We start from the raw sequence: 20,695 nt of genomic DNA, 5'->3' as shown, positions 1-20,695 counted from the left end.
CTCAACTTGTACAGTGTGATAGAGTCGAGCCTGAATGGATTGGATTAAGCCATGCTTACACTCAACTCTAAACTAGCCCTGACCATTGTCAAGGCCACTTAGCCCGACCTTGACCTACCACAGAACTAGAATTTTGAAGCCCAAGCTCTACTTAGGCTCAGAGAAGGCAAAGGTGGATTTGGACCATTAGGACCAAACATACACCTTTATAAGTTTTAAATTGACCACAACTTGCCCAACCAATTCAATATCTTAAGACTACCCAGCTATTTATTGCTTCTGCGATCAATCTCAATTTTAAAATCTTAGTAATTAAGCCCAAAATGGCCCAAATTCAAAGCCCAAGTTTTTTTTTTTTTTTTTTTTGATTGAGTGTGTGATGAGAGAGAAAACTGAACCATTTTTTTAGAGCAAGAAAGTGATAAGTGGGTCAAAAGAACAACTTTACAAACTTTCTTATTTGTTAAACCCTAACGTTACAAACTGAACCCTCTCATAATTGGTCCTAATCTCATTAATTTAGTCTTTCTGAGAAATGATGAGCCGCCAGCATTGACAAAGGCTACACTAGCATTCCTTCCCCTCCATTTCTATCATTTTCACATGAATTGATCTTTCGAATATTCCATGTACAATGAATATTTTCGGGATTACTCAAAATCAACAAACTTCTTCCAAGCAATTGAATGAACTCTTGTCAATTTTCATTTGAATCAGTCAAAATCTAGCTGAATCTAGTATACATCCTTCATTAGTAGTTTTTCTTAGCGATATTAATAAAACCCTATCACCCCGAACCATTCCAAACGCCTCTTCAGCCCGGAATAAGACCGACTTGACTTTTCTATCGCAAGGGTAGGTTTAGGGTTACAAAATAGTTAGCTTTGGTAGGGGTTGGATAGGATTTAGACTTAACTGTCGGGCCAACTGACATGATCCTACTCGACCTTATATATTAGAATTAATTATTTAACAAAATATCTCACTAGTTACTCAATGGGATTAGCTCAGTTGGTAAAAAAAATTTATCATTAGTAAAAAAATGTCAAAAACTTAAATCTCCTTTGGCCACTAACCTATTTTTTTTGTTTAAAATTAGGTAGGGTTTGTTGAGGTATCTGAGTCATACTCAAATAAAGTTAAGGTATTTGAATTATACCCAACTTATGTTCTAATATAGGTCATCAGATCAATTAAGATCTAACGGAGTAATGGGCATGAGAGTCCAACTATCCGTAGAACCTAATGTTGGTCTATAAATACTACTGGAAGCAACGGTCTGAGTATTCCAATCTAGATACTCATGGTGTAATGCTTTAAGCAACTTTGTGCTTAAACCCTAACCCTAACAGGGTTTAGGCCCGAAGGCTAAAATTGAATTTAGACTAATCCCGACCCATTGACACCCTTAATTTTACTCCAACGGTCAGAAAAATTTCAAAACAAAACCTGATTCGAAAAAGCTTGGATCCTGCGCATTTAATGCGCAGGATCATCAAGCCGAATTTTCGACTGTAGGATCCGAAATTTCAACCTAAATTCCAATCCCACCGCCCAAAGTGAATGGCTTGATAGTCCTGCGCATTTATTGTGCAGGACCCAAGCAAGGTCCCCTGAATTTACCCTTGGACTTAAACTCCAATAAAGCCCAATTCTGATACAAACAATCAATTTCTATATTTTAAACCATGTTTATAAAATTTCCAAATTATCCTTGTTCTAAATTGAAGTCTTTTAAAGGTAATTCAAATGTTTTGACTCTTTTGCAGCCTTGGTGGGTTAAATCAATCAATTCGACTAACCCAATTCCATATTTTAAACCATGTTTATAACATTTTCTCAAAGTATCCTTGTTCTAAATTGAAGTTTTTCAAAGGTAATTCAAATGTTTTGTCTCTTTTGCAGCCTTGGTGGGTTGGTAGTTGTCTAATTGGTTAACTTCCTCTTCTTAATCTTTTTATGTAAATAATTTTTTGATTTCTTTGACAGGAAATTAGCAAGTATGATTCGATTTCATGAGCTTTGACTTTTGAAGAGTTTTGAAATTCATGAGTGGAAGCAATAACATGACTCATGCAGATATACATTATTAATTTTTAATTATTTTTCCATCAGTTTTGTGATAGTGCAATGTTTTTTACATGGAAGTGCCTAAATATTTTTCATGTGATAGATCATAAATATATTTTATAAACAAGTAGGTTTTTATTTTTTTTACATATAAAATTTTAAAATCACAGAAAAAATAAAAATTAAAAAATTAATCTATAATTATAAATTGTAGTGTTTGGAATGAATACTATTTGTGTGTGTGGTACGTATATAAGGATGCATGTCAATACATGAGATAATACTGGATTGTAGTCACTATTGAATGACAATGTATAATTGTCTTATAATATTTCATATTGTAAGACAATCTAAAATGCTTCCATAAGATAATCAAGGTCGATCAGATGATAATGAGAAAAGATTTTATTTATTTACCTTTTGAGGGTTTAGTTAACTATATAAATCTCAAAGTGTAGTATATTAAAACTTGCCTAACAGATCTAATCAAAGGCAAGCCATGACTTTTTTTCGTCAAATAAAAGACGATGTACAAATAATGTGGATCGGTCACATGTCAAATTTCAAATTTCAATATTTATTCATTGCATATTATGTAATCTATTTCATGCTAATCTCTACAACTGTTACAACTTCTTATCCGGATTGACTCATATGCCGGATTTTTAGGGAATGAAATTAACCTATTACTTATTATAAATCATTATAATATTTTTTGGACACTTTTTTTTTAACTTTTTGTTTGAGGGTTGTATTTGGCTCCTCTCTTTGAAAACAATCTCTTTGGAGTAAAATTATACATACTCATTGGATGTAACTTGGTCTTTGGAGTTATAGGATTTACCATTGGTAATATTCTAATCCAAGAACAATACTCATTGGATGTAACCTGGTCTTCGGAGTAGAATTATACGTGTCTGAATCCTATAATTCATTGGAAAAGCCCATCCAAGGAGAAGATTCAAACTCAGGGAAAACTAGGAAGTTAACTATTTATATACATAAGGCTTCACCCTTGAGTGTGGATCATCCCCCATGACAGAAAACACATAGTGCTCCTCCGACGGCTTTACAACCACAAACTATGTGGAACCCATAAGTAAAAAATTAATTAAACATTTAAAAAAAAAAAAACTGACTCTAATCCTGTGGGCCCCCTGTAATTTGTAGTCATTAGCCGTCGGGGAGTACAATGGGAGAAGATGATCCAGACTCTTCACCCTTAGCTCGAAATAAACTTAAATTATTAACCTCATACTATGAGACATCTTTGCCACGCTAACGCAAAAGCGCAAAATTTATACCTTATTACGACCTAGGCATGTAAACCTTCTTGGAATAAAATTCATCTCTTAGTGAATATATAAAAACATGATTAATTAACTTCTCCAAGTAACCATGCAAACATATAAACCCAAAGAGCAAAGACACAAATTACCAAACTATACACTTTTTTTTTTTGGGTCTAAAAAAATAGCCTTATTTCACCTGCCAGAGTCACTCACAAGAGAGAGAGAAACTTTATGTTGTTTCTTGCAAGAAATTGAAGCACGTAATTATGTTCTTGCTTGCAAGCTTTTCAAACGTTAAAACTTAAAGTTTGACACTTCCATTCGACCTAAAATCTTCTCCCGAGATTAACTTTCTCGATTAACTTGTAATTCTTTATTCTCCCAGAGAACTTATCTGTGATATCAATGATCAACAGCAGACCTGCAAATTAAGAACCTAGCTTCTTCAAATCTTTGGTTTCAATTTCCGTTAACTTCATCAAATCAATCCTTTTCGTATTGAAGTATTAAGTTGGTCAAGTGACAAACTTCTACAATATCTAAGCTAAATTAGGATTATTAGGTACTGCATAACCAATAATCAAGAGATTAAAAACTAATCCATAATAATATATTGTTGATGTAATTATTTTTAGCATTCCTATCATTGTGTGAGTTCCAATTCTAGATCTTCATGCTTTGGCTTCACCATGAAGAAAGGGGCATTGCCTAATGTTGATTACCTATAGCATTACTTTGAATTTACTTCCCACTTATATAACTATGTTTGATATAAATAATTAATTATCATACAACAACCAAAATTGGTCCACTTTGAAATGAAATTTTACCCCAGAAATTTTTTGTTAGGAGAATGTTAATTTTGATTTCTTTCTAACTTTAAATTATTACCCAGATACTAGCTTACCCAATCTTACTTATGGATTAGGGTAATCACCTCAACCTGCTCAAGCGACGGCTGCGGATAATCATCATCAAAGGGATAACTATCACATAACCTAACGGTTCTCGGAATCCTCTCTGCCCAAACTGTGTGTCTTCGTTCACGGATCTTCTATGGATCCGCTCGGGGGCTTCTCCCGAGTTCGTCTCTTTAACCTCCTCCATACAAGGTGAGGGACGGATCAATCGATCAAGGAGAATACTATCTGAGACTGCCCGATACATGCTGATAGACCTAAACTACCCGTCCATCTAGATCACCTTTCCCGTTTCTTCATTCATTATCTCTGTGCGTCTTGTGATTAAGTTCATCAACTGACTTAGCCGTCGGAGGTGGACTCCCGACGGCGCGCATTTTGTTGGCAGGCATCACGTGGAGATCCAAGGGCTGAGCAGATTTTGGATGCATCAACGTTAAACCTAAATAATTATCAGACAACAACCAAAATTGGTCCACTTTGAAATGAAAATTTTTGTTAGGAGAATGTTAATTTTGATTTCTTTCTAACTTTAAATTATTACCCAGACACTAGATTAACCATGTTTTGTGCATGAGACTAACTTCAACCAGTCAAGTGAGGGTTGATGGTGATCAGTGAATTTGTGGCTATTACCTTAGATGCTTGGAAGGAAGAATTTCAGAACGTAATGGCTCAACCTTCGTTGTGTTGTGTTTGGGTAAGGTGAAGTGGATTTTTTCCTAGTTGAGGTCCTGAAACTCAATGTAGACGCAATTATAAATGAACAAACCAACCTTACTCAGGTTGGAGAGATTTTCCTGACCATGAGGTTGGTTTAGCATTGCCTTTGCGCGGGATGCGATGTTGTTGTTGTGTGGTGCGGTGATAGACATTGTTGTTTTGGGGCTGATTGCTGGTTGGGTGGAGCATTGTTATCATAGAGAGGGGATCTGCTGAGATAGAATCAATTCCCTGAGCATTACTGTCTTTTCAATGGTCGGGGTGTTGACAGATGAGCCTGTTAGGTTAATTAAATGTTGCTAAATTTCAATGAGAAGTTTTTGATAGATCACATCTATATCGAGACACGAATGTTGCTGTTGATTGTATGTTGAGAACATATCTGATGCTAATGGGGTTTTACGGATCCTTCTCTGGAGTTGAAGGGGATCCTCCAAGCGGATTCCTAATAAATCTATATTTTTTTAAATAGATTTTCTTTTTGTTTGGATCCTGATGAGTAAAAAATAATAATACTTAACTGGTTTGATCATGGTCGGTTCAATCATTCTTGTAGGGATCGGCTCAAGAATTAAAACTTGATGTATCGTAAGCACCAAGGAACCCGACAGTTGTAAAAGGAAGGAGATGTGATCTCGTGAGACTCAGAATACGCAATCGTGCTCTATGTGGAAACTGTAACCAACTCACATGGAGGAAAGAAAACAACCCTACGATCGAACAACTATATATGAGACTTGTGAGTTAATCTAATAGTCGAGAAAAGGAAGGTAAACCTATACAAATTAAAGCATAACCAAAGGTAAGGTAATTGAATCGTTTCCCTCCATTCTCATCTTTCAATTAAACTCAGCAACTCATTTGAGCTCTTGAGTGGTGCTCTTATTAACTTAGCCTTCGGATGTGGCTTTTTTACCACTGAGTCGGTTCACATCTGATTTTATTTTGTAGGAATCCAATTGTTGATCAATATTTGGATGCATCAAATCCTAACCCAATTTATTTTCCCAAAAAATAAAAAATTAATCATATGTATCAAATAGCATGAGCAAAATCAAATGAAATAGAAATTCTAAAACTCTTTTTGGTGCAGAAACAAAAATTGTTGGACAAGCTTTCATTTATTTCTGATTTTTTTTTCACCTAATTAAAAAAAAAAAAAAATTTGAACAGATTATCATATCGAAACAGCCCTTTAACTCATCTTTCTTTTGTGAGATACATCTAAATAAGCTCGTGACGACCAACTGAGGGGGGGGGGGGGGGGGGGGGGGGGGGGGGGGGGGGGGGGGGGGGGCCGGGCCCCGCGCCCCCCCAACCAAACACTACAGCCAAACGACTAGATTTGGTTGGTTATCTGTTTTATTTTCCTGAATCTAGCTCTCATTTTCTTGAGTTGATTTATAATTTAAAAAAAAAAAAAAAAAGGTTTGAGTATAAAAAATAAATAAATAAATAAAAGTTTGAGTATATCTGTTTGGATGTGTCACACCAAGATTAACTGGAAAATGGGTATGAAGGTTCAAATTCTTGGCGTCATATTATGAGGTGTAGATTTTTTATCAACTGAGCCAACTCCTTTAGGTTTAGTGTCATCTAAATCTTCGATGATACTAATCTAATCTGACATCAGCTCTGTCCAATAATCTGATCTAAGACATTTTTGGGATAAAGATTAAGAATCCTATGTTGATAATGATCAACCCTCACCATGTGGTGAAGAAAAAAAATTTTCTTTTTCAAATTCACATAATTTGATAACATGAGAAAAATATGTTGTACTAGATAGTTAAAAATTAAATTATAAATTATAAATCTTTAAAGATAACAACAATTGAAACAGTTTTTCAGCAAAAAAAATTTTAAGGTAAGATTGTGTAAGAAAATTGTCTTCCTTCCAAACATTATTTATGCAGAAGCCTTCGACACTAGATCCATCCTTTTGTTTAGAATGGAGAACACAATTACAATAGATTATAAGAATTAAGTTTTAAAAAGGGGATAATTACTGTGGCCCCCCTATACTTTGATTTTATTACTAATAAAATCCTGTTCTTTACAAAATTACTGTTGCCCCCCTTCCTTATAACGGTGTTAAGTAGCCGTTAAGTTTGAATATATAATGTCCACTTTGTCCTTCATTAAAATTAAGAAATCAAAGGCGATACTACCCCATTTATAAAACCGTTAATGTCAATTTTCCCTAACTTCATTTATTTTGAATTAAAAAATATTGGCTTTCCACCTTCACTAAACTTATTTATTTTGAATTAAAGATTGACAAAATTCATTGTGGTTTCCCACCTTCTCCTCTAACATCGTGGGAGGAACCACAATTTTTTTTTGGGGGCGGTGCTTTTTTTTATTGGACGCGCACTCCCCATGGGGTTTAGACTTTCCTTTGCTGACCCATCTGCGAAACCACAAAATCTTGCCGGGGGGGTAGGTGAGTTCGTGTTCCAAATTTGAGTTGAATTCTATCTTCCCTCCTCTTTGGTTTCTATTTTAATTTTATTCAATTATTATTTCTTTATTTTGGTGATTTTTTTAGGTAAACAGGTTATGATAATTTTTTCCTCTACAATTAATTAAGGGTATGTAACTTGGCAAAATGGCAAATAAGTAAAGAGATAAGTAAAAGGGTATTTTGGGATTTTCAAAAAATATGAAGATGCCACATCATCAATAAACTAACAGAACGTAACAGTAGGGGGGCATTAGTAATTATAGACAAAGTTAAAGGTTGGATTAGTAATTTTTCAAAATACAGGGGTTACATTAGTAATAAAATCAAAGTACAGGGGGCAAATAGTAATTATGTTACTTGATTGTGACTTTTTTAATTTTTGGTTTTTTGGGCTTTGAAAGAGATGTTAGAAGAACTGAATAAGACATGACACAATTTTGGCTCCTGTCATCTCAGGCATCATATTTCTATAGTGGTTTTGAAACAAACCCACTTTAACACTGTTCTAGCAATGAATATTGCATTGTTCTTGCACAAGCAGATGCATGGAAATGAATACTTAAGACTTCACAATCAAGCTTGAAGCTTGTTGATTTCTAAGACCAAAACATTGAAAAAAGGGTCATGAAAATGGACTCTTGGCTTCTCAAGTCTTACTGTCTGTAAGGAGACAAAAATGAAAAATGAGGTCATTAATTTGGATTTCAACAAAGGGTTACCTGTTTTATTAGAAGACAAGAAAAAGAAATTAAGGCGATCGACAAGGAATCTGCTCATCTGCTATAAGGGTCATATGTGGTGACTCATCCAATAATCTTAAAAAAATATGAATCTCATTCCAGAATTTCAGATTACTGTAAATTAAATAATTTCTTTCTTAGCTATGTGATCTGTATTCTGGAGAGTAGTTTGGTAGGTTTCCTCCCTGCTGTTTATCATATAAATAATATTTTGTCAGTGCTGCCTCTGGGTTCATAACATGAGAGATACTTTGAGTCATTCGTTGCTAGGTTGGAGGGATATTGCAGAAGCTTTGTTTCAGAGGTTAGTGTTCTCATTTCTTCATACAATTACAGAACAATTGACATGTTTCATCTGAAATGCTTTTTTCATTTATAGATTTTACTCAATTCATACCTGGGTTTCTATTTTATTGGTACAACTTTCTATCTCTCTCTCTCTTCTTTCTTGTCTGGGTTTCTTCTGTATTCTTACAACTCTCTCTCTCTCTCTTCTTATCTGGGTTTCTTCTGTATTCTTACAACTCTCTCTCTCTTCTTGTCTGGGTTTCTTCTGTATTTTGTAGAGATGTTGTTTTAATTAAAAGATCAGCTGACCAGCTTGGAGATGTTAATTTGAGCATTTAAGTCATTTTTTGTTAGAAAGTCTAGTAATTGTCTGCAACAGGAAGAGCACTAGAAAGATACCAAAGTAAGAGACCAGATCCAAGAATAGCACCATTACCTGATGTTCACAAGCCTTCAACTTTACTGATCACATTAGCTTCAGGTTATCATTTCTTCTAGAGTGGATTTTAACATTTTGTCTTTTGCTTTAAACTTTCACAGATCACAACTTGGAAGTGTAAAACCCGGCCTCTACTGCTTGCTTACAAGCTAATCTGAGTTAGTGCATCCATAATATTTAGCTCCATGAGTGTTAAGGGGGAGGAAGGCTCACTTGATTGTCCAATATGTTTGGAGTCCTTCAACCTTGTGGAGAATGTACCTCATGTCCTCTGGTGTGGACACAGTCTCTGCAAGACTTGCTTACTCTCCCTCCAACCAGCTGAGATCAAATTCCCAATTTTATCTATACAGCTACCAATCCTCCTCTCATGTCCATGGTGTCAGCTTTTGTGTTTCAAACTGGTCTGGAAAGGCGATCTCCGGTACCCAAGGAAGAACTTCTTCCTCCTCTGGTTGGTCGAAAGTGCAATGGGGTACCGAACGACGAGTTGCCCATCTTCATCTTCCAAGGATCACAAGTTCCTTCAGCTTCCAAGTACAGATTTGGTTTCTCAAGGTTGCTGCCTGTCACCATCCCTAGAGAACCTCCATGAACATCCTCAAGATATCCTTGATACAGCAACACAAAGAATGAACCATCTTCAAGGAAGATGGGAAGTGAGCTCATCACTCCGCAGGTCACTTTCGTCGCTGTTACAATTAACAGTAAAGTTCCCATTTGTAATCATAGTCATGTTGTTCCTTAGTTATGTGATTATGGGTAGCCTTGTAGTTCTTGCTTTTTATTTACTGATTACATTTATATTTGCTGTGCCATCACTTTGGCTTCTCTGTTTCTTCCACCCCATGTTAGAACGGTTGGCCAGAGATGCAATACCTTGAGATCCACTGGTTCTGTAGCTCAGCTGATTTATGGCAAGTAAGGGTTCCTGTGCCTAATGGGGTTTCATATTTCAACATTTCAAATGGGTATTAGCTAACAAAACCTGTGCTCGTGCCAAATGAAAGCATCTTCCTGTGCAGTGATGTCCCAATTCATCATAATTATGGATCTGCTTGTTATGGAAGAAATTTTGCATGTTGAAATGTTCACCGTTACATATCAATGAAAACAGACTGGAATTTTTTTTCAGGTGTATGAATTTTCTACAAAAATTTTCCAGGTAAACTTCTACATCAAACAGAATCAATAGAAATGATACACAAAATGAGACTTCACTTTTACACCCGGAAACTGGGTGCTATCTGCAGATTAGAACTCCTTTTACGGTTGCATCTCATCCAGTGGAATAATAAAGCTGTTGGGAATTTCTTGCAGGAAACAACATAGAAACAAAGAGATTGCATAAATACAGCAAGAATGACATAAATGTTCCTTATCAACATTCTAATTACAAAATAAAAGACCCACAAAAATCTTAATCCAACGTAAGGACCTCTCATCTACAGTTTTCCTCACTTGGGGATTACACAAAAATTTGGCATTCACATAGTTTCTTATGGTGACAACAATACAATCCAAAATTCCTCCCAAACTAGTCCTAGAAGAGGAAGAAAATTTTTGAAAAGGAAGAGCAACATTTCCTTCCTACACCAGGTTCCAATCTAGCGCATTCCAGCCATGGTCGAAAGCCTTGTTCCCAACTTTGATAAACTGCTGGGAAAAACTGAAGCTAAGTCAAAAGCAAAGGAGTCTCAATATTTTACAAATCCAGTGTGTCGAGAAGCCTTCCCCAAAATTGATTCTATTTCTCCCTTGAACAGACCAAATTTTTTAGCCACGGCAAAACCAGCATATAATCCATCAACAGCAGCACTTACTATCCCACCTGCATACCCGGCACCTTCTCCAATTGGGTATAGTCCTTTCAATGACACACTTTCATAGGTGTCAACATCGCGTGATATCCTCACAGGAGAGCTGGTCCTTGTCTGAAATTTAAAAGGGGGCGAAGTCATTAGCATACCGAGCAAAGATCAGAGATTCTTCAGACTAAGATAAATTTTAATCGATTGGAAATGTATTTTGAAAGATGAACATACTATTAGTTTGAAACACGGCCACCACCTATCCACAAGGACTGTTACCCATCCAAGTTCTAAACTCGGCCATTAATGGTATCTTAGACATCCATTTCAAATTCATTAACTATGATTTACCGATGGGTAATATAATCGGGCTACAGAAGCTGGTGGTGGTGTAAAGACTTGAACATACAACCAAATATAAATAAGCTTAATATATGAAACATAAAACATATAAATGATATAATTAACCCAACAAATGTTGAAAACATAAAACATAGAATTAACCAACAAATGTTATTATTTACCTCCACTCCATGCAGAATTGCATCATTGGAGATGAATCCTGGTAGCTGAATGTCCCAAGGTTGAGAAAAAGAAAGGCCAGAAGCATTTTATTAGCAAGGGAAATTTTTTTGACATGAATAAGATCGAGAGAGAATATCAAAGGATACCTCTTTGTCAAACTTCAAGATTGAATGTTGTAAAGCCTCTGTTATATTAGAAGGGAACAACTCGTGGAGATTTGATGCCTTCACTCCTAAACGATAACTTGTTGGTGGTACAGATGTTACTGTGGAAAATTTTATAGAAGTTGTGTAAGCCCAGTGTTAGTGATTAAATAAAGAAAGGTTTACCAGCTTCTACCTGATAATTTGTTTTCCAGAAAATCATTCACAGCTTGAACAGGCACTACAAAATTTCCCCCTCCCATTTTGGCAGCTCTTCGTTCAAATTCTTTCTGATAAAAAGGTATCAGATTAGAATAAAAAATAAATAAATGTGTCCTTTGTGTATAACTAGGTGGAGCTATCCAATGGAATATTGTACTGTGGTTATAAAGCATGTCAAATACTCCATGAAGAAAGAGAGGGCATGAAGTGATCGGTCAATCAACCTGGTCAATTTTGGGCCATAAAGTCTAAACATGACCAATCAGATGGCATCTCATCTCCCTGGTAAGTTATAAATAAGGTTTAACTACTGGAAATAAATCAAATTAACTAGGCTGATTCAGCCAATTGTGGCTGAATTCTGAAGCAACTCTATTAGGATCAAGCAGCATCAGAGAGATCAATAGCCACTAACCTCTAGTTGACTCCAATGATCTGGCTGATCCGATTCTTAGTTTAAAAACTATGGTGCCACACGTCCTCTATGACATCCATAGATCAACAAATTGTCTACAAGAAAGAGTTTACTGTTTCTGTCATTAGAGGACAATTATCTATTTCTTAAAAGGTCACGTTTTCCATGTACAACATCAAAGGTTTTTTGGCGTCCCTCCGGATTTTTTTGGTTATGAAAGAGAATGAAAACAAACTTCACAGAATGCCGGAAGAGAGATTAAAAGTAGATAGTAGAACAAAAGCTACCTGAAATTCAATCCCAGCAAGAGGCCCATGGCATCCCAACGCCTCAAAATCCATTGATGAGATGGAGACAACTAGAGCAGCATTCGCCCATCTTGATGCACGACGAGAAAAGGACATGCCATTGATACAAAGTTCAGCAGGATTTGTGCTAGTGAGAACAACCTAAAAGCATGTAATTTGGTGAACCAACCTTAGCATCTGATACAGGCAGTCATCTTAAGATTCTCTAGTAATGTAAGTCATCCCAGATGTGGCCCACAGTCTCATCATCCAGCTCTGGGAGGACATCGTTCAACAATAACTTAATGATATTATTCGTGGAGATTGATCTCCATCCCAAGAATTCACTTCAAGGAATTTTTGAATGATGGCTGCAGATGTTTAGCTGATATACCTCATACAACTAAGGAAGAAAAATTTTAAGATTGTAACCCCATTGCAATTTTATTTGGAGGCACTCACAAGGAGTTCCTTATTGACTTGATGAGTCATGACAATAAGACCATGCATCATTTGTTCTGTGAATACGACATTGTGATAGCAAACTCATGACTGCTATTTTTCTCTAGAAGATTGTGCTAATTTTAGAAATAAATATTATCAAATAGTTACCTGCCCACCTGGACACATGCAAAAAGAATAACAACTACGACTTCTCTCATCTGAACTGGTAGCCATGCGGATATCCTCTTCATCAACATAGTTGACTACCTTGTAATCTGCAACTGGTACTTTTCCTCTTCCACTTTTAACTTCAGCGGCAAATGCAGAGTACTGAAAAAAACTCATGGAAAATAAACATGTTCAGTAGTTTCTTGACCAGAATGGAAAGTAACAAACACAGTCATATGACTCATCATTGCCAAACCTCTTTTAGGACACCAATCTATCCTGAGTACTGAAAAAAACTCATGGAAAATGAGCATGTTCACTAGTTTTCTTGAACACAGGTATGTGAATAAAACCCCCTTTTGCCAGTGTATTTTCAAGATTTAAACCAAAACATGCTCATCAAGGAGGAGCTCTTCCATGGACATCTTGCAACAAAAGAAAATGAGTTTCCAGGAAAACTATGCGGACTCCTAGGTTCACGAGGGATCAGGTAATTTTTCAACTACCAGATTTGTCACTGGAGACTATTTTTTCATTTAAATAAAAGAATTTGCTCCTATTAATGAGGTAAATCAAAATTTTCTGAAAGAAATGAATATAGGACCAACCAGTATGGTGTTTATAAGTTCTTGAGGATGCTCAACTCTCAATCCAACCTGTTTGGCCATATAAAAAGCATAAGAAAAGTACTTTAGCACTCAACAAAGTGAGATATAAAAAAGCCAATTTTAAAATACATTCAACTCTACACGAAATCCAAATTATAAAAGATTCAGTGCTGCAACATTCCCTTCTATGCATGCCTTATGATAAATTTTCCATTCCTAATGTGTAAATATAACAAAATGTGATTAGATCATACCTAAGACATACAATTTTCTTCCCAGAAGATCCTAAAATATACTTCAAGATGATGGTAATAATAATAATATAACAAAGCCAGAGATTTGAAAAATAGTACATACTTTCCAGCTTTAATAGCAAGAACGAAAATTAGGAAAAGAAACAGAGAACCATCCTTTTCAAAAGTATCTTTTTTCTGAAGACTGAATGAAAAGCCTGAAGAACAATACCTAACATGCTCAAGATTGAAGGAAAGCCTAGTTACATGATATAAACATGTCATAAACGAATTATGTCATTAAATTTTTAGTGACTCACAGAAAAATCTTTTGGGACCAAGTTAACATGGTGAGACAGAAGCATTTCATATGTATCACGAGCAGAATGCCCCACAGCTAGAACAACCGCATCACATCCCAAGTTCTCGCTACTAGAATGCAATTCATGCCTTGAATCTGAAACTTTGACTCCAATAGCCTGTCCATTCTCTACTAGCAGATCGTCTAACCTCGTGCCAAACTTGATAGTGACCTAGACAAATTAAATCAGGAAACATCATTGCTGTACTTAAGGAGGTATCATGTTGCTTCATTTGAATGTAAAAAACATAGTTCAACTAATTCCACAGGGAGATTTTACTCCCAGAAAAGTGAAATATTTCACCAATTCAGCCCTTGGAAAAACTAAACATTTTACCAAATTTCACCATTTTTCCTTGAAATTTCAGACCCCTGGGTCAACTAAAATGACTAAGGGCCTGTTTGGTTACATGAGTTTGGAGATTTCAAATATCTAGAGATTTCAAATCTATGGATTTCAAATCTATGGAGTTGTAATTTATAAAATTAGATGTTTGGTTGTGGAATGAAATCTGTGGATTCATCCTAAAAAAACTATTTGATCAACGTGATTTTTGTGAATGTGCAAATGTATAGCTTTTTTGAAATCTCTGGATTTCACCCCTTACCCATAAATCTACAGATTCACATTTTTAGTGTAAAAAGGTGAATCTCTAGATTTCATGAATCTAGAGATTTTTACAACCAAACGGGTATAATTCTCAGATTCATGAATCCAGAGATTTCAAATTTGAAATCTCTGGATTCATGTAACCAAACAGGCCCTAAGACAATCACTTAACAAATGTAAGCTTAGATAGCTACTAACTGTTTATGATTATCAATTCTTTCATTATCAGAACCAACAAGAGGGCACTGGAGACTTTCAGATAAAGCTTTAGGCTGTATTTGATTGTTAAGAGATGGATGGAAATTAAAGAACAGGAAAAGTAAGTAGAAAATAAATGAAATGAAATGAGATGAAAAATAAAAATGCCATGGTCTTTGGTTGTGAATTGTCGACCATACTTAGAGTAAGGAAGAAATAAGAGAATAAAGGAGAGAATGAAGTGCAAGATGCTGTGGAGTTAACAGAAACTTGTGAAGACTCCAAGAACAGTACCTATTATTTCTAGGTTTTGAATACATATAAAGCCAATTCACACATAGAAAACCAAAGTAAACAAATTTCCAAAACAACTCAAACTCTTATCTCCTAAACCCATCAAGAATTAGCACTAATCCGCGACGTACCTATTTCTCTTTCTTTCTTTATTTATTTGCCCTTTATTCTAACATCAATAAAAAAGAAATTAAAATAAAAATTTTCATATTTTATTTTCCAAATGTTGTGGGACCCATGCCAATATTCACTCTAGACACAAGTCCAAGACAAAACTTACAAGAAAAAGTAAAATTTTGGCAAGACTTTATCGTGGGCTACCTGTGAGATTTTCACCACTCCCAAAGACATTCAGAAACTGTCAAAAGAATCAATATCAGACCAAACAGTGTGATATTTCCAGTCCAATGGAAATTAGTATAATAGTGTTTTTTTCTTGTCATTTCTATTTAATTCTAGTCAACCTAACACAACCTTAATGTTCATGGTTTGGGCTATGCACATTGCACAAGCAAGGCAATTGCCTAAGGTAACCAGAGTTCTAAACACCTTAAACCAAAAAGTGTGCATTTGCTTGCTTATAAACAAATATGCAAAAGTATGTTACTCACACCCAAGTCCAGTAGATGTTGCCGGAAGTTGCGTAGTAATGGGATTAATCTATCTGTTCCCAGATGTGGTTTTCCATCAACCAGGATGTTTGGTGGTGCTCCAAATTGAACCAATGTTTTCATAACCTGACAGGAAACAAGTGAACTGCACACAATTAATGTTAAGAAACCAAAAAATTTACAAAGATCAGACATTTACAGCTAAAAGGAGCTTTGCACCAAAAGAGAGGGAAATTAATGATAAGGGATAACAAAAGCTCATAACTTGTACAACTAAATTGATTAGAACAATAATATGCATGCCATGCCTAGAAGCAGGATAGTCATTGCCCTAAGCATTTACAGGAATATAATATGCAACTGATCATCAGGATCAATTCTTGTATTCCCTGGCCATCACAGACAACTTGCAAAGATTCAAGAGGAAGTATTTCAGCGCAAAATATCAAGTTCCCCTCATCAGAATAAAAGAAAATATTATAAAGACCAGGATGGGATCCAGATACCTACAGCCAAAACACTGTTGCTGTTCCTTCCAATTCTAGTCACTAGTTTCCCATCACTCCAAGTGCCTGCACCACCCTGCCATGTGTAAGTCTTTAATGAATGAGTGCGTAAGAAGGGAAAAAAATTTAAGGACTAAAGTAAATTCTGAATCTTGAGAGAGAGAGAGAGAGAGAGAGAGGTAGCAGATTCATCTTAAGCAATTGCACAGCTTTTGTATTTAAAATTATGCCAACCTAAGTACTCACTTTCAACATCTATCTATGGATTTGTTACAGTGCATAAAACGGACAAGAAACAAAGACTAACCAAAAGACAGCTTAAATTTATGGACGATAATGGCATTTCACGGTACAGAAGTCAAAGAGGTAGCGGAAGGCCTAAAATGGCTATTGGCAATGTAGTAAGAAAGGATATGCTTGTGGTGGGGCTCGACACTAATATGACCATGAACAGAGTTGTTTGGAGGACAAAAATCTGTGTTGCCAACCCATTGTGCAGGAGTATTCCTGGGATGCTTCTTATAGTACTTCTTTGACTTATTCCCATTATTTATTGTTTTTTTATTCTTTCATTTATTCCTTTTCACTTCCTTATCTGTTTCCTTGCTAAATCCATGTATCCAACCCATATAGTTTGTATACAGTTATGATTGTCGTTGTCATTAATGAGTCTTCATGGATTAGAATGGTAAGCCATGCAGAACAGAAAGAGTGGCTTAGGCTCTGATGACTTTATTTACAGAACAAGAGAAGTACAATTAATTAAGCAATGACACAAAAAAGGTAAGCTCTATCTGCCCCCCCCCCCTCCCGGTGCTTGGGAGATCGAATAGAACTGAATTTTGCGAATAAGTACATCACAAGGTCCTCTGCTAGTAAATCAAGTTTCAGCCAAAAATGGAGGTGATCAAGTGGAAAAAGAAAGCTTTCTAATAAGAGATGAATGGCTGAAAAAAAATGAGAAAAATATGCAATTACATGGGAGGGTACCTGATTGAATCAGTCTAAAATTTAACACTTTGCTAATGTAGCCGATGTTGGAAAACTCAGTGCCAGCTCAGAGGATCTCTCAAGACACCAAACAAATGGACTGAAGAGCCACAGGAACTTCCTTTCCCTTTTTGACCCTGATATGTCCACTTGGATGATCTGGTTGTTTCTCCTCATAGCCTTGAATACCTACTGCTTTCCCTTTTTCTTTAGTCAAGAGTCTATTCCACTGACATCATTTACCCATATAATGCACCTGTTTGATGAATCCATTTCTGGTGATACTCAGACCATTGATACCTACTGCTTTCCCTTTTCTTTAGTCAACAATCTACTCTGCCAACATCATTTACCTATATAACATACCTGTTGGACAGACATATTTATGGTGATACTAGGCCATAAACAAAGCTCTAACCAAATCGATGTTACTCCAAGAATCAATCCAATATCCAAACCCTAATCTTCACGCTTACTTGTGCTATATATTTAAAAGATGAACCCTTACTTGAGAAAGTAGATTGTCAAAGCCCAATGACCAAGGTACTTAAAATCACAAAATTTGCCCCATTGATGAATAGTTTCCTTCGTCAATCCACTAGTACAGATGGATAAATTTTAGTGGTTATATGCAAAATTCAGTAGTACACATTAGATAATTCTGCAAAAGACAAAGAAACCATATTCTGAGCCTAGTTTAGATACCAATTTTTTAAGCCACACCAGTCCCTATCTCTTATTCTCCAAAGCAAGGCCAAACTTGTCTATTTGTCATTTCCAACACTGGTTGGGTGACAACTACAACAGGAAGTTTTGAACTCACCCAAGCCAATTATCTTTCCCTCCCATTCCCCTAACATTCCACCCTTTACAAACAGTAGAAACAAGAACCCTGCTATATCACAGTTCCAAACTAGAACAGTTAACTGAAACAAGAATCTAGTCCAAGAGGAAAAAGAAAGTGATTTGACTACAGAATCACAAGGGAAAATAATGTATCTGAAATAGAAATAGGAGGGGGAAAAACTGCTATGGTACCTAGAGGTTAAGATACTGAAAGGAACTTTTCTAAGTGAATCAGAATATGACCTCCCCAAAGCAAAAGTTGCTTTCCAACTGTAAAATTCGACGAACTACCAAAGCACCGATATCCCGTCCTCTCTGTTCCACAGCTTGACCTCTTTCTATCAGTGTGACCTGCGCACCAAGTTCCACAAGCACCAGAGATGCAAACAATCCTGCGGGCCCGCTACCCACAACAACAATTTTTGGCTTTTCAGTAGTTCCAAATCTACGTGAACCCTCAGAGAAGATGCTGAGATCACCTTGTAATTCCTTTCCTTCATCAGTTTCCTGGTAATTACGTATTATACTGATCAAATCACCACTGACTGTCTCATGAGGCATATGCTCTACAAGCCCAGGTTCAGGTTCCAACTCAGTAACAAAATCCCACATCCGAGGCTCCAACTTCAAAAGTTTCTTGACATCCATGTGCACAGTATAGACAAATTTGGGCTCCTTTAGCAACTGCAAAGAATAAGGAAAACAACCCAAGCAGATACACATTATTAATAAATTATGCAACCCAAATATGAAAAATCCAATATCAGCTCCGCAATACACAACATTTTGCTGAAAACAGTGGGAATTTCTGGGCTGCAGCCTAGTTGATCCAGGGAAAGCTTGAAATCTGCCTTAACAATGATTATGTTCAGCCATATATCACATATTAACTATAAATCATTAACATTTGACCATAATCCAATAAAGAAAAGAAAAAACCAAATAAAATAATTAAATGCTTTGAAATATTCTTTTCATTCCGTACCACACCTATTTTCTTAACATCTTAATCCGTTCAGGCTGTTGTAACCTAAAAGGCATGCAGCTGTTAAATAGCTCCGGCTTATTTCTCTCGAGTTAAAATCTTCCTTTCCCACAACTAGTATGTCACTGGATTATATTAAGAAAGCTTGCTTTTAATCAGGGAAATGAGAGTTGCTCGATGGATTTCTAGTTCTAAGAAGAATTTGGAGACTTCATGATGAAACTGTACCATGGGTTATCTGTGCTTACCAAGAAACCTGGGGCCACACCTAACAATTATGCTCAAGGTTTACAGATTTGCACTCTCTACCATCTCGCTTATGTCCCTCCTCCAAAGTGTGTAACAATAATTCAGCATGAACAAATCATCCTACCGAAAAAGAACAGTGCTACACAAACTAAACACATTTGGAGAAACACATATAAAAGGTTAAAATAGTTACCCAGATAAGCAATAATAAGACATGGAGAACTACAACAATATAGTGTGGAAAGTGTAGCATTGTTGCATTCAATTTTTCGTTATGAAGTTAATCAAGATCACACTCAACCACTTTACAAATGACAATCAAATCAAGCGATGGAAAAAAGAGGGTTACATGAATTTCATGGTGAACCAACCTTCCTGGCATCAAAAGATTTCCGAACGACAGTGAAAGCTTCACGTGGTAACATGGAACCAAACTAGCAAAACAAACAGCCAGCAACGATTAAGAAACTTCAACTAAGCCGAAAAGCAAGCGGAGCAACTTCACAGGTAATACGAAACTGTAAAAAAATAAGTTGAGAGGAGAAAGATACCGGAAATTCAAGAACTTTAGCAATCTCCTCAAGCAGAGCATCTGATATCCCAAGATAATCTTTTCCCGGGTCCTTATCAACTGGAACAGCAAGTTTAGACAACTTCCAGAAACCCTCATCCTTGTTCTTGACGTCTTTTAAGGTTTTCTTCTTCACTCTAAGCTGCTTCTTCTCCGAGGGATACCTCAGCTTTCCCTTCCTCTCTGACCTCTTGGCACACTGGATTCTCAATATTTTGAACTGAAAATTAGAGGGTTTGAGCTCAGGATACCTGAAGCCCGAGAAAGAATTCGAAGGACTGAGATGAATCGGCAGTGACTTGGCTGCCATGGACATCGAAGGAGTTGCAGAGCTTTGGATAAGCGTTTTGAGTTTCAAGAAGAACCGGGTTGAAAGCCTAGCGTTGGAGGCTTGGAGCTCAATAATAAAATGGACTCGCCTAGGCCCAAATCCTAATATGGGCCTTAGATTCCCTAGCCCAGCTAAAAAGAAGAAGAAGATAGCCCATATCGGTCATAAATAGTTACGCAATTTTGGCCATGTTGGTCCGAACCAGCATGAACCTGCCTTGAACCCAAAGAGAGCCTAAACTGAGGTACCTTGATCTCAATGGGTTGGATGTCTAATTGTCCAGGTGGTAATGATAGTATCTTGTACCTGAACTAAATACCCGCGATTGCCCCTACTAACAATTGTTAG

At 36.3% G+C, this 20,695-nt stretch overlaps 1 protein-coding gene across 2 annotated transcripts; it reads right to left on the bottom strand.

Annotated features, from left to right (window-relative positions):
- Positions 1 to 10,012: 10,012 nt before the first annotated feature.
- On the bottom strand, positions 10,013 to 20,411 carry PDE327 (FAD/NAD(P)-binding oxidoreductase family protein). Of its 2 annotated transcripts, XM_089139384.1 has the most exons (13): positions 19,997 to 20,411; positions 19,817 to 19,879; positions 18,455 to 18,895; positions 16,380 to 16,451; positions 15,870 to 15,995; positions 14,116 to 14,328; positions 13,563 to 13,610; positions 12,955 to 13,116; positions 12,343 to 12,504; positions 11,615 to 11,708; positions 11,422 to 11,540; positions 11,275 to 11,319; positions 10,013 to 10,873 (listed from the first exon to the last, which is right to left on the bottom strand). In XM_089139384.1, the coding sequence occupies exons 1-13, from the start codon at positions 20,330 to 20,332 to the stop codon at positions 10,637 to 10,639; spliced, it is 2,118 nt and encodes a 705-aa protein (XP_088995510.1). In that variant the 5' UTR covers positions 20,333 to 20,411; the 3' UTR covers positions 10,013 to 10,636. The 2 variants fall into 2 exon arrangements, with proteins under 2 accessions (XP_088995510.1, XP_088995511.1); XM_089139385.1 differs by lacking the exons at positions 11,275 to 11,319; positions 11,422 to 11,540; positions 11,615 to 11,708.
- Positions 20,412 to 20,695: the final 284 nt, after the last annotated feature.

This window comes from Hakea prostrata, chromosome 11 (genome assembly GCF_041222555.1).
Source record: "Hakea prostrata isolate BN-2017 chromosome 11, UWA_Hpros_2, whole genome shotgun sequence".
NCBI classification, from domain to species: domain Eukaryota; kingdom Viridiplantae; phylum Streptophyta; class Magnoliopsida; order Proteales; family Proteaceae; genus Hakea; species Hakea prostrata.
This window is presented reverse-complemented; position numbering and strand designations above follow the sequence as displayed.

What these genes read in the sequence shown, in the direction of transcription:
- PDE327 (XM_089139384.1), bottom strand. Translation starts at nt 20,332, where the DNA reads ATGTCCATGGCAGCCAAGTCACTGCCGATTCATCTCAGTCCTTCGAAT. An exon ending in AACATCTACTGGACTTGGGT is followed by an intron (nt 14,329 to 15,869) that starts GTGAGTAACATA and finishes TAATTTGTCTAG; the next exon opens with GTCACTATCAAGTTTGGCAC. An exon ending in TTGCTGGGATTGAATTTCAG is followed by an intron (nt 11,709 to 12,342) that starts GTAGCTTTTGTT and finishes CCTTTTTATCAG; the next exon opens with AAAGAATTTGAACGAAGAGC.